Below are 24,589 nucleotides of genomic sequence, written 5' to 3' on the forward strand. Positions count from 1 at the left end.
ATTTAGGTGCAACTAGCTCCAGTGTAGTCCTGCCCCGCAGGGCACTTTATAGCGTTTTATGGCTTTAAAATTAGTGTAGCTTCCCATTTGCTGCAGGGTGCTGCATGTTATGCCTTTGAACTCAATAAGCAAAGGGAAGGGGGCCTTTTGTTTTTTTTCTTCTCCCTCCCCACCCCTCCCCCTTCCTTTTCTTCTTTTTTTGCAGTTTAGCAATTTTGTTTTGCATCTTTTCCAGACGGCGTTTTGCAATAAAAATGTCTGACTGCCACAGAGAGGCACAAAAGTCAGGGCTCCATCCAATTTCCCAGGCTGCTCTGGTTTGGGGGGAAGAGGATTTGGTTGTTGCTGAGGGTGAACAATAGGTTTTGTGGGTCCAATAGGTCAGCTCACAAAATTGGAATTGTCTTTCAAAAAATACACTGCACGCGGTCTTTAAAATGTCATCCAGAGGTGCAACCATAAACTTCCTTTTCCATAATAATTTTTATTACGCCTCAGATCAGGAAACACTATTTCAACCTCAGTAAGTGGAGCCTTAGGAGCGTTATGTCCCATTGAACACTGGGGGAAAACTGCCACAAAATGAAGGTGTTTCTTGTAGAATCACAGAACAGTTTGGGTTGGAAGGGACCTTGAAGCTCATCTCGTTCCATCTCCCTGCCATGGGCAGGGACACCTTCCACTAGACCAGGTTGTTCACATCCCCATCCAGCCTGGCCTTGGACACTTCAGGGATGGGGAAGAAGCTCATTAGGAGCTATGTGGAAACCAGGCACAGATCTGGGGAGGATTCTTAGCCTGGACCTGTTCCTAGTGATGGAAAAACAGGCTTCTGAGAGATTGGAATAGCTGAAAAGGAAGAAAAAAGTGTGATGCTCATACCTGTGTACCATTACAGCCAGGGAAAGTCACTGCTCTCAGAGAGTCTCTCATTCCATATGTGGTGCATTGGAAAAGGGTGGCAGTGGGACAGATGGAAGAAACATGGGGAGGCCTCTAGGAAGGAGCAGATAATTTTTTACATTTTAGTGTTGTGACATATGTTGTATCCTGAGGTGAGTGGTTTCAGTGTGAGCTTGGAAACCCCTTTACCCAGGGGGATCCTGCATTTACAGCCCCAGTGAGGGGCTTTCTCTCTATCCACCATCTCTTGTAGTATTTGAAAACCCTCAAACTCCATAATGTTTTTTATATCCATGTTTTTGGTAACTAACCTTAGCCGTGGCTTTAACTTAAGGATGGCTCTAGGGAGCAGCCATGCATAGGACAAGAGGGAATGGCTTTAAGCTGAAGGAGAGTGGATTCAGATTGGATATTGGGAAGGAACTGTTCCCTGTGAGGGTGGGGAGGCCCCAGCCCACAGGTGCTGTGGCTGCCCCTGGATGCCTGGAAGTGTCCGAGGCCAGGCTGGACATAGGCATCAAGCTGGAACCACCCCATAGCCTTGGTTCAGCTCGTGGTCTTTGGTGGAGTGTCTTCTCCAGCTTTGAGGACCATCAGAAATCATTACAAATTTAACAGCTGCTGGCATTGGAAGTCCAAAGAGGCCCCCAAAAATAGCAGTGTCTCTTTTTGGTAGGCCTGCTTAGAAAACATGATCATACCCATTTGCTCAATTTGCATGTCTGAAAGGCTTCTGCTCAGTTAATTGGTTAAATTAATTTCTGCTGTTGTAAACAGAGCTGCTGTATTAAGAGCAGAACTAAAGTAATTTTACTTTACATTATTCTGTGTCATGGCACATCGTTCCTTTCTTACTCAAGGCAATTCATTTTGTGGGGCTGTCAAGTAATATTTGGTGTCATCTTCAGTCAATACAGCTTTTCTTGATTTTCCCCTGATATTTTAACAGTTTATTTAGTCCTGTAGATAATGGTCAATGGCCTTGAGTAGTCAAATTAACACCTCGGCGGCGCCGCATCGGAGCGGTAACCCGGGGATGCAAAGGGATGAGAATCGACGCGGGGAGCGCGTTTTGGGGGATTATGGATTGATGGATGCGGAGGCAGCATCGCCCCGCTCTGACTAAGATGGAGCTGCCAGTTAGTGCTGACTGCAGGCCATCACCTGCGTGGTGCCTCAGCAGCTCGGAGCCGGATGGAGACCTCGGGATAGCCCTCAGTTCCCGCGATCAGCGGAACGTTCCGCCGCGCTCCGGCTCCCGCCAGAACCGGGGGGACGGCGCTGACTGGGTTCGGCGCCCGCCCGTGGCTCCTGTAGGGAGCTCTTTGGGACAAGGCAGGCACTAATGGCTGGTGTCCCCCTGCCCTGGGAGGAGGGGGAGCCGTGTTAAGCCGTGCTGCTGCCAGCGAGCTGCGAGCCCCGGGTCCCCCCGCCACAACTCTCAGTTGCTAGCAGGTTTCTCTCACTGCACCTCATTTGCATCTGGGACATCAATTAGCATGTTTGTTGAGGCTAATTGAATGAAACTCAATCATAGCTCTTAATTGCTTGACTATGTGAAAAGAAATCACATTAATGCAGCTAATTAAGTGTATGGCAATAGATGCAACATAATTAGGAGCGAAATGTAGAAAACAAGCGACGGCGGAGGTGCGAGCGCGGGGTGCGGGGGATCGGGGCGCCCGCGTCTCCTCTGCGCCACATGTTTGGGGAGGGGGTCCCTCTGCTTTGCTGCTGGCTTTAATTTTTTTTGATTTTTTTTTTCCCCCTGCCTTGCTGAATGATGAACGCGGACAAGTTGAGAAGAAAAATGCAAATGGATTCGCAATTACTACTTTTTCAAGCTGTTGAGGGGCAGAAGATGGCACGTCTGGGGTGGCCCACTGTTGAGTGGGCTCTAGGGACTTGTTAAGTGCTGTTTAAAAGTACTTGGCTTTGAATTACCCTCATGCCTTGTTAAAGGGTTTTTTCCCCTTTTTTCTCGGATCAGCATTTTCTACAACTAACATCTCGGGGAGTTATCCCTGTACCATTTGCATATCAAAATCCAGCTTGCTGTCTTCTCTTTAACACAGCATATTCCAGATGACAGCAAGACCCTCATCTGTTCTAATCTGATCAAACCCTCCATTGCGCTTCAGAAGCCCTGGCATCATTTTGTAGTTTGAACTTTCATTCCCCAAGCGGGGATCTGACGGGGCTGGGAACGTGGTCCCTGCCCTCCTCTCCTCGGGGAGACCCACAGATTATCACTGTGCATCCTGCACACAATGAAAGGGCCTTTATTATTTACATTTGATATATCCCCATAAATATTTAAGCTGACATTAATACCTACCCGGCATCTGTTGTTGTTCAGGCGCTTGGGTTTGACGGTGGCTGAGGCGCGTTGGTTTTGTGTTTGCCCACGCTCCCTCGCTTCCTCAAGTGGTTTTGTGCCTCACCTCAGCCTGGTTTACACCCAGTTGAAAGGGCTTTAATGACACCCTGCCACATCTCCCAAGTTGTGAAGTCACACCCGCCCTTCACCTGAAGAATTTGGATCCAAAACCCCCTTCTCCAGTTGAAGTTGGTTGTACGGTAAATAAAACTATTGGAAAAGAGCATGTGCTAAGGTTTAGTCACTCTCTGATTAAAGCTCACTTCAGAGCCCATAAGCAATAAATGCTCAATTATCTTCTGCTTATTGTATTTTAATTTGTGAAGAAGTGACACCCGAGCTAGAAAGTTCTGCCAAGTTGATAATTTACGGAGGAAGTGCGTTTGTTCGTCTCCAGCACCTAGTGAAGGAATTTTCCTGAGTAGATTGCCTTTGTTTCTCTTGGCAGCAGAGCTCTGCATCCTCTCCCCACGAATGGATCAGACCCCACCTTTTGCTGGTAATAATTCTCAGACAGCTTGGAAAAATAAGCTGCTGTGATGGCTTAGTTTGAGGGTTTTATCACCGATTTCTATTAACGATGAAGAAATCCTTGCTCGTCGAGATTTTTGATGGGTTTTGAGCAGAATATATAATTTGTATTGTAAAAACTACCAAAGGTGAAAGGGTCTTGATGAGGGAGCTGATTGCTCCCTGGATTGTGGCAGCAGTGAGACAGATTTTGGGTGAATTCAGGAAACTCCTTGTGAAGTGGGTGTTCTGGTGGTGTCCAGGTCTGTGTGCTGCGGGTTGGGAACCAGCCTAGTCAGTGCTGGTAGTCTTTCGTCTTACACTTGTCAAGCTGGCTAAATCTTGCCCTCATCACCTGGACAACAGGGAGTTACATTTTTCCTCGTGGAGATGCCCACAGCATCAGCCAGGTCTCTGTGAGGTGATCGAGTTCTGTCTGAAAAGCAGCTCAGACTTTTGGCCCCCACGCAGAAGATGCTCAGGAATACCATTCATTCCTTGGTCCCCATCTTAACTCAAGAGCTTAAGCCCAGATCTTCTCCCAACCACGCCAAATTGCTCTTTTTCTCTTGGGGTCCTTAATCCACACAGTCCTGGAGTGGTTTGGGTTGGAAGGGACCCTAAAGCTCCTCTCATTCCAGGGTCACCTTCCACTATCCCAGGTTGCTCCAAGCCCCGTCCAAGCTGGCCTTGGACACTTCCAGGGATCCAGGGGCATCCACAGCTTCTTTGGGCAACACAGATGTCTTTCCCACTTCTGGCTCCTAGTTTTAAACGTGCTTGCTCTCATCAATTAGATGCAATTTGCATGATTTTTCCCCTTTGATGATACTTTGTGTGGGTGCAGGAAGGGTCATATTCTAAGGAAACAGAGTTGGAATTGCTGAAACCTTCCTGCTGGTGCCCTTTTGTAACTTTGGTGCCTGCTGACCCATTCCAGCCAAATTTGAGGGAGAAAAGATAAAGGCATAAAACACTGGCAGAGAGGAGACACAAATAAACATGCTCAGGAGGGACATTCAGCCTTGCTTCCTCCTGTTTGGGACCTTTAGCTGGTGGATTCCCACACACGGCCCTGTTATGAATCACCTCTTACCCAGCTGGAGGATCCATGAGAAAGCTCCAGACTTTTGGGGTTAGTTGTTGTGAGATGTGTGGAAGGGATTATCAAGAACATGGAAGGAAGGGGAAAACCATATGGTGGGTGCTGGCAGAGGATGTAGGGCCAAAACCTTGTGAAACCAGGTTTATTCATTCTGCTGCTTACAGAACTCCCCGTTTGATGTTGGCTTTTGGGGTTTTCTCCTCTCTTCCCAGGACTACATGCAGAACGTTCATGGGAAGGAGATCGACTTGCTGAGAACCACTGTGAAGGTCCCCGGGAAGAGGCCGCCCCGAGCCACGTCAGCCTGTGCCCCCATCTCCAGCCCCAAAACCAACGGCCTCTCCAAAGACATGAGCAGTTTACACATCTCGCCAAATTCAGGTAAGAGAAGACCTTGCTAGGGGGAAAAAAAAGAGGGGTAAAAACTGCATTTCCAGTGAATTATCATGGACAACTGGGATAGGGATGGATAGCTCTTAATAATTGGAAGTGTGCCAGGCCAGGCTGATTGGTGCTCAAAGCAACCTGATCTCATGGAAGGTGTCCCTGCCCGTGGTAAGGGGTGGAATTAGATGAACTTCAGGATGCCTTCCAACCCAAAGCCTGGGATTTACAAACCCACTGATGTGGAAGTTTTTAGGCCCTCGCTGCTGATGTGTCCCCCAGGAGAGATTCTGAGTTTCTGAGTAGCCTTCGGTGTCTGTGTATTTGTTACCTTGTGCTTGCCAAAGTCCTTCATAATTTCACAGTAATTAACATATGGGGGGAATTTATGATCTCTTATCTAATACTTATGAAAAGCAAATGCTGTATGATCTGAAAGGGCTTTTTATGGCTTCCTGGTGAGAGCCACAGCCCTTCTTCCTGCTTTTATAAAGTTCAATATTATGCATTCTTCTAACAGCAAGATTCTTCAGTGGAAAGCTGTTTTAATTTATTGATGGAAGTGGTTTATAGCTCCTCCTGAGCTCTAAACAAAGAAGTTTATTGTTTGCTGAAGTACTTGTCCATACAGCTAAGTGGATTTTAAAAAATTGCATTAAGGGAAAACATTTGAGACAATTCATCTTGTAAAATGCACAGCTTGTACAAAACTCGTAATGGTCTAGTGGAAGTTCTGTCAGCACGTTTGGGACGACATCCATAAAGCACCAAGTGCCTTTTGCATTTATGGGTAACGTAGACACCTCCTGCGTGCGCTGGCAAAAGCGTCCCTGCACATTCCTGCCCCTGTGCAAAGCCCACTGGGATGAGCAGCCCTGGGATTCCTGCATATTCAGGTGTCTTCTCTTGGATGGTGATAGGTACCTATCTCATGTTCCATAGAATCAGGCTGGTTTGGGTTGGAAGGGCCTTAAAAATCATCTAATTCCAAGCCCGCTCCTTCAAGCCGAGATGTAATTCCCTGCTTTTTTTGAGACATTCCCTTTTATTAGGGGAAAACAGAAGTGTTCTTCCTTCCAACTGTGAATGGCACTGGCCAAGATGGATTTTTAAAGCTGTGCCACTGAGCAGACACCCCTGGAGATCTTGGCCTGGGAACTGAGGTGTCTGAAGCTGTGATTTCATCAGACCCTTTTTCAAGTTGTGCCTTGGCACTGGAAGAATTCATAGGAGAAAATTATTCATGGTTGGGTTTTTTTGAGTTTACTATTTCATTTAGATGACTAGGTGTGGGGAGTGCTTCTGCTTTTCAATACACTTCCTAATTTAGGGAAGAAAAGTGCTGGACTAAGTCAATAAACCACAGGTGAAATGTTCAAATAAAGAGATTTTGGCTTTTAAGACATTTGAACAGAGGCAAAAATTACTTGATTGCTTCAGAGAAGCAAGTTTCTGGAAACATATTTAGAGATACATAATAATTTAAGGTTTAGAGCATGGAATTTACATGTTTTGGGATATACTTGGATTACCAGGTCAGGGGGGAAACTTCCCATGACAGTTTACAGCAGGCAGCTCTCCCTGGCAGGGGTGGGAGCACTGTGTGTGTGTGCATCCTGGCCAGGCTGAGGTTTGATCACAGAGAAAGAAGTTAATTATGCCAGGAATTCCAAATTTAGATAGGGTATTTCAAATAACACTGTGGGAACGCTTGGAGCTTCTCTCCTCCCTCTTGGCTTCTTCATCCTCTCGCTCAGAAACACTGAAGGACTTTGCTGTTGCTGGTGTCTGGTCAGCACCTGCTGCTTGCCACTGGATTAAAAGCAAGCATAGAAAGGAGCTGCTTGTCGGTAAAGAATGAGAAAGAAAGAAAGAGAGAGAGAGAGAAAGAAAAAGGAAGACAGAGAATGAGAGAGAAAGAAAGAGAGAAACTAAATTGAAATAAAAAAGTAGCAAGACAGACTGGATCTGGGAAATCCCTGCCAGCAGCTCAGCTCTGCATCAGCCCATGTGTCACTGCCAGTGCTCTGGTGTTCAGGTGAGGCTGGAGGGCTGCATTGCAGAGAGGGAGTTGAAAATATGAGGGGAATATGAAAGACGCTGTCCCAAGCTGTGCCTGCCGTGTTCATCTGAACTCTGATGTGCTCAGTGATGGTGGTCACAGCTCCCGATGGGTGGCAGACCCGTAGGTAGCCAGGGCTTGGTTCTGGAGTGCCAGGAGGACATCTGGAATATCTGCAGCTACCTGCCACACAGCTCAGAACACCTGCAAATGATCCCTTGCAGGCTGTGCTCCTGTCCCAGGGCTTTCCCTCACTTGTTAGTGCTGGGAAAAGTGTCTGGAGCTTGTGTGATGCTTTAAAATTGATCACAGGGCTGAACTTGTCACTCCCTGGTTTGTGGCTGGGAGGTTTCTGTACGTGGGTCGGCCACGTGGAGGAGGTTTGGACAAACAGAAAGAATCAGCACTTGCTATTTTGATTTTTAGGCCTGTAAATTCACTACGTTTTTGCTGTTTCACGTTACCTCTCCCCAAAACAGTCAAATGCTGCTTATCTTGGATGGTGCCTTTGTTTGACACGTAAACACTGCTTGGAAGCTGCCCCTTAAGGGTGGATTTCAGTGCCAATTTTGCCAAGAAATGCCTGTTTGATTGCTTATAACTGATGTTTTAAGTCCATTTTTCAGCAAATAGTTTTCTCTGAGTGTAATTTCTTGTGATTCAGCCACTCTTCTGATCCCACCACGGTCTGTGAGGCAGCAAAGCAGCTTGAGCTCCTCCTTCTTCTCATCCCCTTCCCTCTCTAACGCCTTTTTGGACCTCAGTGGTTGATCAGACACCTTTAATTTCCTCCCACATGGGGAGGGTGTTTCCCAAGGTGCTTCCCATGACAGTGCTTGTGAGCAGAACAGAAGGAACGAGGCTGATCAGGGCAATGCTGTGAATTCAGGAGGGGCAAACTCAGTTATTGGGCACTGCAAGTTACAGCAGCCAAGCAGCAAGCACAGGGTTTTCTGTTGGGTTTCATTGATGCAGAATGGGAAGAGTTCAGGAGTGTGTCATTCCTATCACATGGAATTCTCTTGTGCTTTGGGGCACTTCTGAGCTGAACAAGATTGCTTTTCTGGTTTTAAAGACTTGGACGACCAGGCATGTAATAACCATCTCTCCATGGCAGCTGTCCTGATCCATAAATGTGCTTACATCCCAAACTTCTGGAAGCAGGCATCTCTAGGAAATAATCATCTTCACAGCAAAAGCCAAGTTCCAGTCCTTGAGAGTCTCTGTTTCAGAGATGTAAAAAAGAAAAAAAAATAAAGACCTTTATGAGAATATACGAATTTAAAAACCTCAGGGTGACTCTTTCCTGCTGGGTTCCCACTGGCACAAGGTTTGGGAAAAATACTTTTCCCTTGATGTGAGGTCATAGTCGTGGTAGATGGACGTTGTCACGGTCATGGTGTGACAGTGAACAAACTGGAAGTGCAACAGCAGTAGGCAAAAGGAATATTTTCTGTGCTCCTCAGAAAGCAGAGGAAGGAGTAGAAGGTTGGGCTGCTCCTGCTGTTGCAAAGCCAGGCACCTTGCCTGGAAAAAGGTTGACTTTGATTTGAAAACTGGTCTCTTCTTGGGTTCTTGGAGGTGCAGTTTGGGGTTTGTTGTGTAAAAACTGGGATTCTGTGTGGCAGCTTCTCCCAGAAAATACAGAGGGACCGGGGGCGTGGGGGGTGTTTTAGTTGTGTTATTTATGTTCTACAGAGACTTCAAATAACAAAGATTGTTAACAGTGACTTTATGGAAGGTGCTCCCACTTGTAAGCTAACTTGGTAGGAATCTCTGAGCTGGGGGAAATGGATGTTTACTCCCTTTAATCTACAATTATGTCACTTCTGTGGTATCTTCAATCCAAGCTGACCAATGATGCTTAAGTAACTGAAATTCAAATTAAAATTACATGGCACTGAGCATCATTCTGTTGGTGCATCTTGGGCTTGCTCAGTTCCAGCTTTCTGTAATAGCTGGGAGCAGGGCCAGAGTCCATCCATCCCACAGAGTCCTGTCCATCCCTCTGGCCAGTCTCTCTGCCCTTTAGGAGCTGGCTCAGCCTGACTTTGGAGCCAGGAGTGGGTCCAGGTTTCATTCACTCCTGAATTGGGTTGGATTTGAGCTGCTTGACCTGAAGGTGAACTTACCCCGGAAATCTCTCCCAGGAGTCATTTATTTCTTCACCTCTCCAAACAACCCAAAGTCTGAGCTGTAGCAAGAGCCACTGATGTAGAAAGTTCACATCTAAAAATAGCTTATGGTGTAGAGATAAATTGTTTCCTGATTAACACTTCATTTAAATAATTTGGTGCTATTAAATTTCCTTAAAATGGTGACTGTACAGTATGTGAAGTATCCCAAAACGTGTGAGTTCCAGGGCCATCGTTAAGTGTGCTGGAGGTTGTTATCTGCTAACTGCTTGTGACATTTCAGATGCTGCAGGAATGGCAGCTCCGCGTTCTTAGCAGTGCGAGCTTCCTGCCTGTTATTAATTGTGATCATCTATCAAACCCTCGGTGGGTTTTGCAGATCATGCAATAATCTTTTTTAATTGGAGGTCACTGTCAGGATTCAGATGTTACGATCAGGCTGATGACGAGTAAAAATGTTTATCAAGCCAAGAGCTCACAAGCGTGGGCAATTGCTCCAAAGCCCGCGGATCTTGGGCGCCTTTGCGAATAAATGCTGAACCGAGTCCTGAATTCTGGAATCTCCTCTGAATTCCCTGCTGGGAGGTGATCTGGTGTGGTTCCCACATGGCCAAGAGGTTGGTTGTTGGGAGTTACTCTTCGCCAATCCTGCAGTGGGGCGAGGGATGTGAGGTGACTTCACGCCAAACGTTCCCCGCGCTTCGACTCGAGCGCGAGTTTTGAGTTCAGCTGCAAGTTTGTGACTTACTTTTGTCATTGCTCACCCGAGTCAGTTTTCCATTTGGGTGGCTTTGCTGTTGGCTCAGTGATACACAGCTGCAGCGACGGGAGGGAGAAGTTGGCAGTTTGCTCGTTTCAAAGGGAAAAAGCCCAATTTCAAACGCATCCGGGATTTCCCTTTCATCCCACTAGAGGGGGATCCCTCAAGGTCGTTTTCCCCGGTTCCTTTGGACTAGGATTTGCCCTTTCCAGAACTAGAGAAAAAGAAACTTTCACTGTTAGTACCCTATATTCCTTACCAGTGGGGGGAGGGGAGCAGAGCATGCATTAACCCTAATGAAACAAATATTAGATAAAATAACTGCATTTGTTAAATACTGAGAAAAGTGAGTTTGCTGAGATTTTTCTCTTCAGGGAAAAAAAGGAAGAACAAGATGTCTGAGGATCCTTTCTCGAGGTGGGCAAATCCCTAATGATGATGAGGTAGGAATTTGTCGTGGAGCTTCAGGCAGGTGACTGGAGCCCGCGGTTGGTGCCTGTTTCCCTCTGGATGATTTTCATGCCTCCGTGGCGCCTTATCCTGGATAAAATCCCACATCTGCCTTGTCCACCCGATGCAATCCCGGTGTCTTGACGGTCACACGCTTCAGCACGAACTGGTTGGATGTTCAGACCTTTGCAGGATCGTTTGTGCTTTTCCCCCCCAGTGATTTTAAGATATTAAAGCCATCGGGAGGGTTGAAGCTGATTTACCGAACGGGGGAGAAAAAAAAAAAATTCACAAATGTGTTTGGAGTATTGAACTGCCGTTGACATCTAAAGTCCCAACCATGCTGTTTTCCTCCACACTCCAGCAATCAGGACATCCAGCAAACCCATAAAAAACCAAACTAATAGCATGAATATTCAGTGACCTAGAATACTAATTATTGTCATGAATATTAATGTGATCGGACTTGCTTTTTCCTCTTCTCTTTCTCTCTGGCTCGGGTTTTTGTTGGTTTTTTTTCTCCCCCCACCTCTATTTTTTTTTTTTTTTTTTTTTTCCACTCAGCCGGCTCTAAAGATGGACCATAATGAGAGCATTTAAGAGAGAGAGCGCTCTCCGCCGTGACAGGGACCGGGGTAATAAGGAGAGCTTGATTAACGTGGTGCACTTGGGGGAGAGATGAGAAGATTCACGTGGGCCTGTTGTGGGGGAGGCAATGAGGCACCGGCGGCTGTGTTGCTGCTCCCTCAGATTAATGAGGCCTAAGAGTGCATTAGGAACAGTGACAAAGGTTTGATCTAATGGGCTCAGTCATTTTTCCTTTGAGTGACAGACGCACAGAAGTAATTGGCTGTGCAGAATGGCAGCTCATTGGCAGTACTTAAGGATACATTATCCCCGTTGTGTGGCCCGCAGAGGCTGTTTATCAAAACTGCTCACACTGCAGACATGCATTCACTTAGCTGCTGTTACAGTGGCAATAGCTATTAAAAAAAAAAAAAAAAAAAAAAAAAAAGAGTCATCTCGCGTTCGTATCTATTGTCTCTTTTGCGAAAATAAAGTTTCTTTGTTCCGGTTCCTGAAGAGGCGGTGAATGCCTGCAGTGGTCCCTCCCCACCCCGAGGAGGGCTCTGGCTGCAGCTCGCAGGGTTTGGGGTGGGTTGGAGCTCGTGGGAAGCTCCCAAAGTTAGCCTGGTTCATCTCAGTACGCAGGTAGGACCCACCACCCCTCTCCAATTCCATTATTGACAGTTTCCACAGGCAGGCAAAGGGATGGGGAAGCGTTTCACATCCGTTGCCTCAGGGCCCTGCACATGCTCCGCTGTACCTCCCTCGGAATGATTTGGATCTCTGCTGTTATTTTTTGCAGAGTTAAATCCGTGGTTCCTGTCGGGATTCACAACCAAATTAGAGCAACACAAAGCAGAGTTTTTGCCAGTGCAAAACGCTCACCTCCGGGTCTTAAAGCTGCAGTCCCTGAACAAGCAGATAACCTCAATCAGGACTTGCCCAGAAAGCCAGGCATATCTAATTTATTGCTGTTATTTGTTAAAACTACAGAAAAAATAATCATACGCCTGCCAGGAAAGGAAAGCAGACTTTGATCCCAGCAGAATAAATAGTCGGGGATCTTGAGCAGGAGCCCGCGGTGAAGATGTTGGGTTTAACTTTCTTTTAGAAGAGATGTCTCCTCTGATGACTTAATTTTCCTCCACACTTGCTGTGTTGCTTTGGCATGCTCTGAGAATAATGGCTTTCCTCGTTATACTCCCAGCACCACGTCCTTCACTGCCAGGATATTTCTTGGCACTGCCTTGTTTGTTCATTAGTACTGACCCCACTCGGTTTGTGCGCTGCTAATCGAGCCCAGTTCGGTGGGGATGGAGGTGGAAGGGCTTCCTCTAGGAATAGCTGCTTGTCCTCAGGAATTTTGTTCAGTAAATAAATGCTTCTGGGGAAAAAAAAAAGTTTTAAAACTAGGTAAAACTCACAAGCAAGTTTGCTGCTGCAGTGTTGGAAATGATTGTCAGCGTGTTGAGGGAGAGGTTCAGCACTGGAACCAGTGTGGTTTGGAAAGATTTTTGTCACAGAGTCACAGTGGTTTGGGTAGGAAGGGACCTGAGAGATCCCCTGTTTCCAACCCTCCCTCTCACTCATTCTTGTTTCACGTATGAGTAACCTCAAGTAATTTTAGGTGCCTGATAAACCCAGGGCAGAGACCACGTGCTGTTTGCACACTGCAGTCAGGATGAAGTGGAATCCATGGCAATACTTGAGGGAATTTCACCCCACTCAAGAACCTGACTATGAAATTTGGAGCTCTCCAGGCCCCCCAGTCTCCTCAGAACGTGACCAGACACCTGGGCAGTCCCTCCCTTCCCAGTGCAGACTGACTCCTTAGTGGGAGAGGCAGGAAGCTTTAAGTTGCTGTTTTCCCAGATTTCAGTGCAGCACACGATCTCCAGAGTGGGCCCAGAAAGGCGGATGCACCTGGAAAAGATGGATGCTGAGGCAGCAAACTGATGGAACCCTGAAGAGCCATCCCCACGTGTTCCTGGTGCCAAGGTTCCTATCTATAGGTGCAGGAGAGGCAGGAAGTTCAGACACTTCTCAGGGAAGGTTTGTCCCTTGGAAAGGTTGCTGCACAACTCTGCGAGTTAATTCCCGAGTGTGATGCAGAACTGAGGATGGGAAGGGAATGCTTCCTATCCTTTTGCAGACAGCAATGGGGACATCTCCCTTTCCCTCTCCACCCTGATGCCTGAAGAGACTCGAGGGAGCTGTGCTGGGTGTGGGTTTGGAGCGGGCAGCCAGCAGCCAGTCTAACCTACTTGACAGTGCCTGGTGCTGAATTAGAGGGCATTTCAAGAATAGGCAGAATTCCTGCAACACAAATTGACCCAACACGATTTGAAACAATTAACCCTCTGATATCAAGAGTCAGGATTTCCTGACCCACAACTCTAATGTATTTTTCATTAGTTCTAACAGCTGGTGAGCGCAGCCCTCTGGCCTTAAGAGGTTTATTTCTTTCTCTTCTCTTCTCTTTTTTTTTTTGGAAGAGAAGCTCATCAGGAACACGAGGAGCTTGGCACAAATAAAACATGGTGAAAGCAGAGCAGTAGGGCTGCAGTTTATCTGATTCAGTCTTTCTGTGCAGCCCCTCTGCGAGTCTCATACGCTGCTGCTTCACGGAAAAATATAGTTCTGCTTCACAACTCCTGCACTGACTGCTCGTCTCATAAATCCAGGAGTATATTAGTTGCACTTGAGGATGTAACTTCTGGTAGCTGATTTGTTTGGGGGAAATCACAGATGTGTCTGCAGCAGGGAATGGAAATCATTGGTGCCCTGTATCGTTCGTGTCACTCGTATCTCACTTCTCAGGGTCTGCTTGTGAATTACATTCGTTCTGCATTCGTAATTAGTGGGTGGTGTAGTTGGTGAAGGCTTGAAATGATGTGTCTGTTACACTAACCTGTGATGATTCACTGGATTATTAAGTCAAAAACCAGCAAAAGAGGGGTTGCTGACGTGCTGTCCCTCGCACTGTTCCATTACAGGAGCAACCATGACCAAAACCACGAGTGGTTTCTTTTTTGATGGACAAGTCACTGCATATATGTAAGACAGCATTTGTATTAACCTGAATTGCATATTTCATTACAATTTTTACAATAGACCCTTTACCTTTTGGCTTTTACCAACACACTGTTCACCTCTTGTCTGGTCCTGTGTTTGTGCAAATCCTGGTTATTTCCATATCATTTCCGAGTGTTGCGTTCCTGCTCTGTTTTGGAAATCCAAAAGGGCTGCGTGTGAAGAGCCAGAGTGACTCCCTTGTTCTCCTTCTGCCCCCAGTGTCTGTTTCCCTCAGCTCCTCCACACACAGGCACTGCTCAGCTTAATTCCTCTTGTCTCCACCTGCTCTTTGCAGCGATTTATACTGAATAAATGGGGATATCAGTGGGATTTTGTGTGAGCACGCTCACTTCTCTTGTGGGCTCTTCTGCTGAGCAGTGGCCAAACCTGGAAATTACCTTGAATCTTAATTTGGATGGGTTTTGTGGGGCTTAATTGTTTGAACGTTTTGTAAGCGCGGTCGTAACGGGGTGTTTTATAACATCAGAAAAAAGATAGTTTTAATAAAGCTGTCTAGAGCTAGAAAGAGGAACTCTTCCTTTGATGCTCCTTTGGTAGATGAAAACATTTCTGTTCAATAGGAGACCAGCATCTTTTTTTTTGCTCATTTGAGACAAGTTCTGGCAACATACTGATATTCATTCAAATATAAATGCCATATTCCCTTTGAAATGCAAATTGTTTAAAGAAAAATAGCATATGGTAGAGGTAAGTACCTTTTCAAATCAGCTCCCACACTTTAGGGATGTGAGTACAGCTAAAATTATTCTTTGGAAAGAATCTGGAGCCTTTGACACACTGAAGCTTGAACTAATCAAGGCTTCCCAGTAAGCATATACACATATCCATATCAAGGAAACAGTGCTGAGAATACATGGATTAGCATAGTAATTTAACTGCCCCCTGCTAATCAACTTGAGCAACCAGCTGATGCATATAGGATGCATTTGAAGAGGCAACTCTTTCACAGCTCCAGCGTGGGCCAGGTAGCAGGCCGGGAGCTCGGGGTTAATGTGGAGATGGGTGTGGGACAAGAGGTGCAGGATGTGCAGGCTTCACGTGCCTAACCCAACATGCAGACTTTGCTTTTCGTACATCAGACAACCACGGAATGGTTTGGGTTGGGAGGACCCTTAAATCTCATCTGGTCCAACCCCCCTGCCAGGGGTGGGGAGATCTTCAGCATTTTCACTGAGTGCTGCTGGCCTCCTCTTTTTCACTCTCTCCCGCTTGTCTGCTGAAAGACTGAGCTGGTTTGTGCTGTTAAAGCTTTATCCCTGAGGAAAGTTAAAGGGCTTCTGCCAGGCCTGGATTGGGGTTTGCCCACTGTAGATGGGGCTGTGTTGGAGAAGCTCTGTATGGCACACGCGGCTGCGTGGCACAGAGCAGCAGGCCTTGTTTTGGGGTGGCAGCATCAGCACCTAGTGTGGGATACATGTCCTGCAGTTAGACTGGAAAGTGGAAGAGTTAGTGATGGATTGGGAAATGATGATTTTTAAATAAGGTTCTGAGTAACAAGTTTGTGCTAAACAGATCGAGGAGGGAGACAGGAAAAAGCACGCTATTTTCTGTAGTCTGGCCCTTCTGATACCTACTCGTGGATTCTGGCTTGATGGTCTGATACATCATGAAAATACACCTGGACAGAGTGGAATTTAATCCTGAACAAATATTATCATGAAGGTTGCAGGATGAAGGTTACCAGGCTATGGCAGTAGGAAAAAGGGGAGCTGGGCTGGGTTCGTCACTGAGCACTGAAGTGTCACATGAATGCCCTTGGCACCTATTCCGTGCTAGCAGCCCATACCTTTGAGAGAGGTGCAGTGGAAGAAGAATTCTTCTTTGGTTTCCAGAATAAGTCACTTCTCAACAGGTTCATGCCAAAATGTAGGGTTGGAGTTTCCTCAGATGGCTTTAAGGTGAGAGTAAAACTTCTGGTGCTGACATGAGGACACAGAAATCTTGGTATTCTCTTTTCATGGTTTTGTTTCTGCATCATGGTTCGAAGGTGAATGGACACTGGTGTTCAAAAACTTGTGGACTAGGTGGAAGATGTCAGCATAAAAATGTCACTGCTTCTGTTGTGTCTATGTTGGCCTAAATCTCGAGTTTGTAGAATCCACTCTGTCTCAAACTCTAGTAAATCGCATCAGCCACTCCCTTTAATTTGGTGGATCATCAAAATAATTTATTAATGTTCATAGTTTTTTCTGGATGGTGAAAACCAGAGGAAAAGGTGATTTCAAAGTGAGCATCGGCAGCATCACAGAAGTTGATTTGGAGGGAGAGATTTCCTTTAAGACAGCACAAAACACAACTTCTGTCAGCTCATGTTTCCATTTTCTATTGTGGTTTTAAGATACTGAATTACAATTTAGTCCTCTGCTCTGTAGTCTCATGCCTTGGGAGGTCCCAACATGGTTCCAAAAGCCACCTTAGACTTTGCATAATTAAAGAAATGAGTTTTTCTGTCCGTATTTCATGCCTGCAAAGCAGGGATTGCCATGCAGAAGTTCTTGAGGGCTGAGTAAGTGCATTGAAGACACAGACACTGTGATGGATCCGTGTTAAGGACTAAAGAGGAGATTTTGTCTTGGGAAAGGGGAGGAGAGAAAGGGACAATTATGCCAACTCTAATAAACACAAAGTAGTTCACTGAGCTCTGCTGTCTTCCCAGAGGCTGCTCTGGGAAAAGACATAATGATAGAACTGGGAGTCAGGAGATCTGGGTTTTATTTTCAAGCCTGCCACAATCTTCCTTTGTGGCCCTGGGTCATTTAACCTCTGAAAAATGGGGGAAATGATAGCAGATAATTAACAACCTCACAGGAGCATTGAAAATTAATTCATTAATTTTTCTGAACTCATCAGTAGAAGGTGCAATGGAAATGCAAAGTGTGAGGGTACGTTATAATATTGCGTCTGCTCCTTTCCCTTTGCATGTGTTTTTTAAGAGTGTTCTTCAATCCAGAGGGGACCTGTGGGGCACCTTTAGAGAGCCTGCCATGAGCAATGAAACTGGCACTGTAAATTCTTTGTGGCTTTTGATATGCAAGACCCGTGCTGGGTACGGAGCAAAGTGTGCTCAGAACCCAAAACCGTGGAGCAGGGTTTGGCCCGTAGCAAGTTGTAAGTAAGACCATCAGAAACCTGAGTTTCCGGAAAGGTTTTAATTGTTCCTGCTCTAAAATGAGTTCAACCAGATCCCACTTCTCCTGTTTTATGGTGAGAAACCTGTCCCTGTCACACCCCCTCGCGCACAGCTCCCAGCATTTTAATGTCCTAGGCCTCAGTGATCATGAAAATACAGAAGTGTTTACTGGGTAAAGGCTGTTCGTCCTGTGTCCCTTTCTGTCTCCCATTCCTGGGATGAGACCCAGGAATGATCCTTGCAGTCAGTCCAATGTGTGCTTTGTGGCACAAGGTTGTTATTAAGATTAAATGTCCAAGAAAGTTTTTTTTCCCCTTGGTCTCTCAGTGCTGGCTGTCATTCTTGGGGCACATACCTGCCTCAGGTATTACTTAGAGGTGGATTGTTTTAAACTCTTGGAGTTGGCTCAGTTGTCTCAGCTCAGTTGTACAAACGGTGGCTTTCAGGAACAGATTGATTTTCTGTGCTCAGTCTAACAAGCAGAGAAGCTGCAGAGAGAGTGCCTGCTAGCAGGGTGGTGGAAGATGGTGTTTCCCAGAAGGTGAACGAGCAGAACGAGGTGACACCGTGCAAATTTTGGCTTTTTTGTCCTCTTAGCTGGATTTGAGCTGCTGGAAGCTCTGGTCTCAGGCCCGCCAGCTCCAGCGCTTCAGGGAGGGTCGTTGCGTGGCTGTTTCTGCTCTTGTTAAGATACCCCCCCGTCCACCCTGATGCAAAATCCCTTTTGTCCTCTCTATTGACACGATTTGTTTTCCGTTTGTGCCTAGGGAACGTGACTACTAGCACATCTGTGTCTCAGATGGCCAGTGGGATCAGTCTGGTGTCCTTCAACAGCCGCCCGGACGGTATGCACCAGCGCTCCTACTCGGTCTCCAGTGCAGATCAGTGGAGCGAGGCCACAGTCATTGCCAACTCTGGCATTAGCAGTGGTAAGAAACCTGGAGCTGGGGGGGGTCACGTGCTGTGGGGTGAAGGGGCAGTTTGGTGCTCTTGCTTTTTTTCAAAAGGAAAAAATAAATAAATAAAAATGAAGCTCTGCGGCCCCGTTGCGCTGCTGGGTGCCGAACTTGCAGCACCTGAGGGAAGAATCGGGATTAGGCAAAAGGGAATGGATCGGTAGAATACTTTTTTTTACGAGGGCATGGAGTGACAGGACAAGGGGGAATGGCTTTAAACTGAAAGAGAGGAGGTTTGGATTGCAAATTAGGGAGAAATCCTTCCCTGTGAGGGTGGGCAGGCCCTGGCACAGGGTGCCCAGAGGAGCTGTGGCTGCCCCTGGATCCCTGGCAGTGTCCAAGGCCAGGCTGGACATTGGGGCTTGGAGCAGCCTGAAAGAATTCTGTGATTCTTTTTTCAACATGAAGAGCTAATGTAGTTACAGTACTGCTTAATTTTTATTTCAGGTGCATAATCAGAGGATCCCAGAATGGTTTGGGTTTGAAGGGACTTTAAAAACCCTCTGCTATGGGCAGGGATGCCTTCCACTATCCCAGGGTGCTCCAAGCCCCATCTAACCTGGCCTTGAGCATTCCCAGGGATGGGGCAGCCACATAATACAGGTTGTTTGCTTGATACTCAGATTCCTTGCCCCATGTGATGGGTATTAGCAGTCAGTGACCCTCCAGATCTTCTCCTCAGCATGTCCTTTCTCTGCTGTGCTCTTGCTCTAATGCCTGCACACTCCTGGTACAGTCTTAGTGTTTCCTCTGTGGAGCACTTAACAGCATTAAAAGGAGCAGACGCTACTCCTGATGGTGTTTAGGAATTATTAGGTTGTAGCAGTGAGACAGTGGGTGGTTGTTTTTAAAGGGTAGATGTGGTATTTGCTACCAGACCAGGGTGAGTAGGTCAGAAACAAGGGGAGGAATGCTGCTTCTGGTGGCTGCCCCTAAAATGGGGACAGTTAGGGGGGATATGGGAACTGTTTCACCTGTCCCATGTGTATCTCTGTACCTGTATAAGGTCTGAATCTGAGCATAGCCCTGAGAGCATCTCTGGGTTTTCCAGCAGCTCTGGACAGGTTTTTGGTGCCACCTTAGGAGAACGGAGGGTCTAAAATCCGTGATCACCTTGTTTCTGAGTGGCATCAACTATCAAACTCATGGTTACCAAAGCACAGACATTTCTGGAGCTGTGAATGTGGGGGCAGCACCTTCAGGAGAATTTGGATTTAAATGGTCCAGGTTTTGACTAAGAGATTTGTGATGGAGCCTTGCAGGAAGGCAGGGATGTTGTGAAGCAGCACAGTGAAATAAAGGCTTCAGCCCTGTTTCTCTTCTGTGCCCACCCAGCTCACCCACTCCTGGTTAAGCTTTTAGGGGAGGCAGCATTGCCCTGCATGGATGCTGAGCTGGTTTCCCACTTAAAACCATGTATTTTCTGCCTCTTTTTTCCAGAGCTGCTTTATCTTTTTAATCCACCCCAACTCTACCTCCCTTCTAAAAATCTTAGACCAAAGTTTGGGCTTTTTGGTGCCTTTTATCCTGTAGCTTTTCTAAGGTAAGATGGAGAATGTTGAGTGCTGGCTCCAGGAGGAAAGCAAGAGCTGTAGGCTGCAGTCCTGTGCACCTTGACACACCTGCAGGCAGGTGAGCAGGTGCCATCCCTGTGCCAGATGCTACAGCTGAGGCTGCAGGGGAGAAAAATCTTCAAACCTTCAAAACTCAGTGAATTCCTACAAGTGGCATGGAAATAGAATCTTAAAAAGTAGGAATAGCACCTGAATTCCTTCTTTTTGCCATCCCCTTGACTTCAAAATGCTATATTTTTGCTGGACTTATTGCTCCTGCTGCTGATCCCGAGCTGGTTTGCAATTCCTTCCCTGGTGAAGGGAGCCTTTTCTCCCACCCCAGCTCTCTGCACTCCCCCATATGTGCAGTACCTTTTTCTGACTTGACATTCGTATGGGATTACTTCTGCCTCAAGAGAGACGACAGCCAGAATTACTTATGAAATATTTATTTTGAAATTGCAGGTGACTGGTGGGTTCTTGTGAATAATTTCTTGCAGAGGTTCTAATATTAAAAAAAAAAAAATTAAGTTTGGTTTTTTTATAAATATGGGGGGAAAATTGGATTAGCGACGAGTTTTAGGCAACTCAGGGTCGGCAGACTCAGAAGTATCGCACCAAAACTCCTACAGAACCTCAAGAATAATTGATTGCCCTGAGTGTATCATCTTTGGGCAAGCTCAGAGATGTGTCCTTTATGTTGGCAAGTTGACGCATGAAAAACCCTTTTTAATTTCTGGGGGCTTTTTCTCCATTAAAAGATTTTTGAATTTTAGTCATAAAAAGCTAATACTGTGAAAGCAGCAGGTATGGCAAGAAGCTAAGCATCTTTTGGAATTCAAATGCCAATGTACTGGAGAATATGCCTGCTTATTGTCACATGGTTTTATTGTAGACAAAATAACATATTGGGATTCAATTTTTCTCTGCACCTTTTTTTCACATTAAATTAATACTTTGTGTGGCTCCAGAGAACTTTTCAAAGTCTTCCAAACCAGACCTTTGGTTTCCTGGGGCTTCTGTCTTTCAAGCAGCTGTGAACATCTCCTAATTAGATAAATTACTTTGTAGTGGGCAGAGCCACAAAACAGGAGGTGCTGGTTAAATTAAAGGGGAAAAATAGAAAAATCCATTCTCTGAAATGGAATGCCCCACTGCTTTATGACTATTACTGTTGTAAGGTTTTACATTTAAGTACCTGAGGTTTAAAATTAAATGTCTAATATAATTTGGCGCTGGTAACATGAAGCCCGCGACTGCCCTGGGAGAAAATCTCGACAGCTTAGTTTGGTGTTTCAAATTGCTGCGTGCTGGATAGTGAGCAGCTCGTGCTGCTGGCTCACTATTTAGCTCAGTCCCACCTGCTGTTCAGCATCATTTCCAAAGCAGGAACATATTTGCCTTAAAAACTCCCGAATTTTCAAAAGGCTGTTCCAGCAGCACATGAAAAATTAATTCTTTTTGCCTTTTTTTCCTCCCTTTTTTTCCCCCCCTCCCCTTTCTCCTCCATACTCTTGTAAGTGCTTGACAGAAGTAATTTTAGCAGCGAGAGGGAATAAAAACTGGGGGCAGTAAATCCCTGTCCAGGAACCTCTTGTGTAGATTCTTTATGGACCCAGAATTGATCTGCGTGTCATATCCTGATGTAGTTTCAACTGTTTATCACCCTAATGGTGGTAGAGAGACCATGAACATCAACTTATAATCCCCCATGAAAGAAATTGGTGTTTGCAGTCAATGAAGGAGCAGCTCAGCTTTATTGATAGATTTGGAACAATTACTGCTGCTCCAGCTATTGGCCGAGAGGTTTTCCTGGATCCTGCTGGAAGCCTGCGAGGTTTTTTCCTCTGATAAATCTTCTCCTTGATGGATTTTTTTTTCTTTTTATCACCCAGAATTACCTGTAGTTGCTCGTTGCTGGGGAACAAGAGGATTTCTGGTCTCAGGGGAGCCATTCGCGGCCTGTTCGGGTGTGCAAGTTCGGTTCTAGGCTGTGCATCCCGCAATTCCTCCCCTGCAAATCCAGCTCTTGTTTTCATAAAATCACAACATTTTTAGTTGGAAAAGCCCTCTAATATCATCAAGTCCCACCTTTAACCCAGCACTGCCAACCCCACCGCTAATCCCTACGTGTGCCACATCCACGTGTTTTCTGAACACTTCCAGGGATGGAGACTCCACCACTTCCCTAGGCAGCCTGTGCCAGTTCCTGACCACCCTTTCAGTGAGGAAATTTTCCTAGTATCCAGTATGAACCTCCCCTGGCACAACTTGAGGCCACTTTGCCTGCTAATTTTCTTAACAGGACTGTTCTGAGGCTTCAGTGAAAAGCTGCCCGGGAGGACTCCCCTGAGGCATCTCCGATTTCAGTCCAAAATACAGTTTTTTCATGATGGTTAATAATTTGTCTAGAGAAGGACAGTGGAGCTGGGGAGGGGCTGGAGCCCCAGGAGCGGCTGAGGGAGCTGGGAAGGGGCTCAGCCTGGAGCAAAGGAGGCTCAGGGGGGACCTTGTGGCTCTGCACAAGTCCCTGACAGGAGGGGGCAGCCGGGGGGGAAATCGGGCTCTGCTGCCAGGGAACAGGGACAGGAGGAGAGGGAACGGCCTCGGGCTGGGCCAGGGGAGGGACAGGGTGGACATCAGGAGGAATTTCTTCATGGAAAGGGTGCTCAGGCCTTGGAAGGGGCTGCCCAGGGAGGTTTGGAGTGCCCATGCCTGGAGGTGCCCCAGGGAACGACTGGATGTGGCACTCAGTGCTCTGGGCTGGGCGACGGTCACAGGCTGGACTCAATGGCCTTGGAGGGCTTTTCCAACCTTTCCAGTTCTGTGACTTCAGTGGTGCTGATGCCACTACAGAGATGGATCTGTCTGTTCCCCAGTCGTCACAATCCGTGCACCTCTGAAGAGCCTGACTGACAAACCCTCAAATTTGCCATCAGAGGTTTTTGTGGTGCCGGGAACCACAGGCAGCTGCCTTGCAAATGTGAGATTTGTCAGACTTCACTCTGAGAAGACCAAGGATGTAATTTCCTACCTGGGGGATGAAGCAGCAGCTTGGTTCATTCTCTTTTTAAATGTCCTGTTTTATCATTTGGCTTCTGTGCCCCGAGACCGTCAGAGGGAAGGATTCCTTCCTGAAGGATTCAGCATTCCGCTCTTCTGACAGAGCACTGCAAACAGCAGTTTGCATGGGACAGGGATTTCTCGTCTCTGGGCTTGTAAATTGTCATTTGAATTCCAGCAGGATGTAAAATTCTGCCATAAATCAAATATCTGTTTAAATATCATCCACTTAGGCTTTATCACTGTACAATTGCTTGTACGGGCCATTTGAGCTCGGCTGTAATTTATGGAAGTTGTAATACCTGGTGTCTTCTGAGTTTCTAACAGTTTGGTGTTAGGGTTTATTAATGTAAAATTGAGTTCTCACTGTGCCATGGGGTGTGAGAGGTCGCTGGAGTGTTGATATTAATGCAGACCTTGCAACTTGCCTTACTTGTCTGATCCTAAGTGCTGGGAATGATTAAGTGATGGAACCTTCTGCTCTGCCTTGGAAAAGGAAATGGTTCAGCTTGCATCTGACATCAGAAAATGCCACTGAGAGCTGTTGGAATTCCATAGGCAAGCTCTTGACCAGGATCTGTCATGGAATTTCACATAGATTTATAGAATTTTGGAATTATTCGTGCTCAGTATATACAGATGGTTTAGGTAGGAAGAGCTTTTTCCTCCTTTTTAAATATGGAAATTGTGACTGAAAAGCAAATGTAGATTTGTTTTCTCCTTTTTTTTTTCCTAGCTGCTTTAGAGCTGCTCTGGGGTTTTCTGTAGTTCTTACTCCTTAACATAATAAAATTCACCATGTGTAATAGGTGCACATAGTTTGCATCACCTTGCACGGGAAGGGAAAGGGAACGTTCTTCTACTTTTCATACCTTTTTGTGATCCACAGATCGCTTTTGGCAAAACATTTCCAGAGAGAAATGATGTCAGTTCAGCAGGGTAAACTTTGCTAACAACAACTTAGGACTGCCTTTGCTTTCTCTACGTACCTTGAGGAAACTCGGGTTATAAAGCACTACTTTTTAGCAATTTCTTGAAAACCATCCCCTTTCAGCGTGAGCTTGTGTACTGAGAAACTTCCAGTATTCAAATTTACTTGACATTCTTGGCAAGCTCTTACCTGAAACAGCCCAGTCAACCAGAAATGTTCAAAAATTCTATGTAACAATGAAGATGTAATAGGGAACTGGGGGTTTTTTTGGACTTGCTGATCCTGCAGGACTTGAGATTTCAAACTGATTTTAATTCAGGCAGGGGAAGATGGGGTTTTGCAGCCTGTGGTTCCCCAAAGTGGTGTAAGGCCTGGAGGGCAGTGGTGATAAATAAGTGCTCTGAAAAGGGGTTCAGAGCATTAATCCCACTGATGCTCTCTGCCTGGGGTTTTTAGGAATGTGTTAACCTCTGGAAGCAGTAGGACCCAGTGCTCACTCTTTCTGTTCTGTAGACCATAGGAATCTCAGCTTAATGGGAAACTTTGGAGTCGCCATCCCTGGAAGTGTTAAAAAATGTGTGTGGCACTTAGGAACATGTTTCAG

General features: G+C 46.2%; 1 protein-coding gene across 17 annotated transcripts in view; it reads left to right on the forward strand.

Moving 5' to 3' along the window:
• AGAP1 (ArfGAP with GTPase domain, ankyrin repeat and PH domain 1) overlaps positions 1 to 24,589 on the forward strand; it is a 313,696-nt gene that overhangs the window by 194,435 nt on the left and 94,672 nt on the right. For 13 of the 17 annotated variants that reach the window (XM_042035324.1, XM_042035325.1, XM_042035327.1 and 10 more), the window contains 2 exons: positions 5,111 to 5,279; positions 18,250 to 18,411. In XM_042035324.1, coding sequence (XP_041891258.1) covers positions 5,111 to 5,279; positions 18,250 to 18,411 — 331 coding nt within the window. The remainder of the gene's footprint in view (positions 1 to 5,110; positions 5,280 to 18,249; positions 18,412 to 24,589) is intronic. The other 4 variants (XM_042035328.1, XM_042035329.1, XM_042035320.1 and 1 more) reach the window with 1 other exon arrangement.

This window comes from Corvus kubaryi, unplaced genomic scaffold (assembly GCF_017639235.1).
Source record: "Corvus kubaryi isolate FWS band 111438036 unplaced genomic scaffold, C.kubaryi_AGA036_p1.0 37383, whole genome shotgun sequence".
Taxonomy (NCBI): Eukaryota; Metazoa; Chordata; class Aves; order Passeriformes; family Corvidae; genus Corvus; species Corvus kubaryi.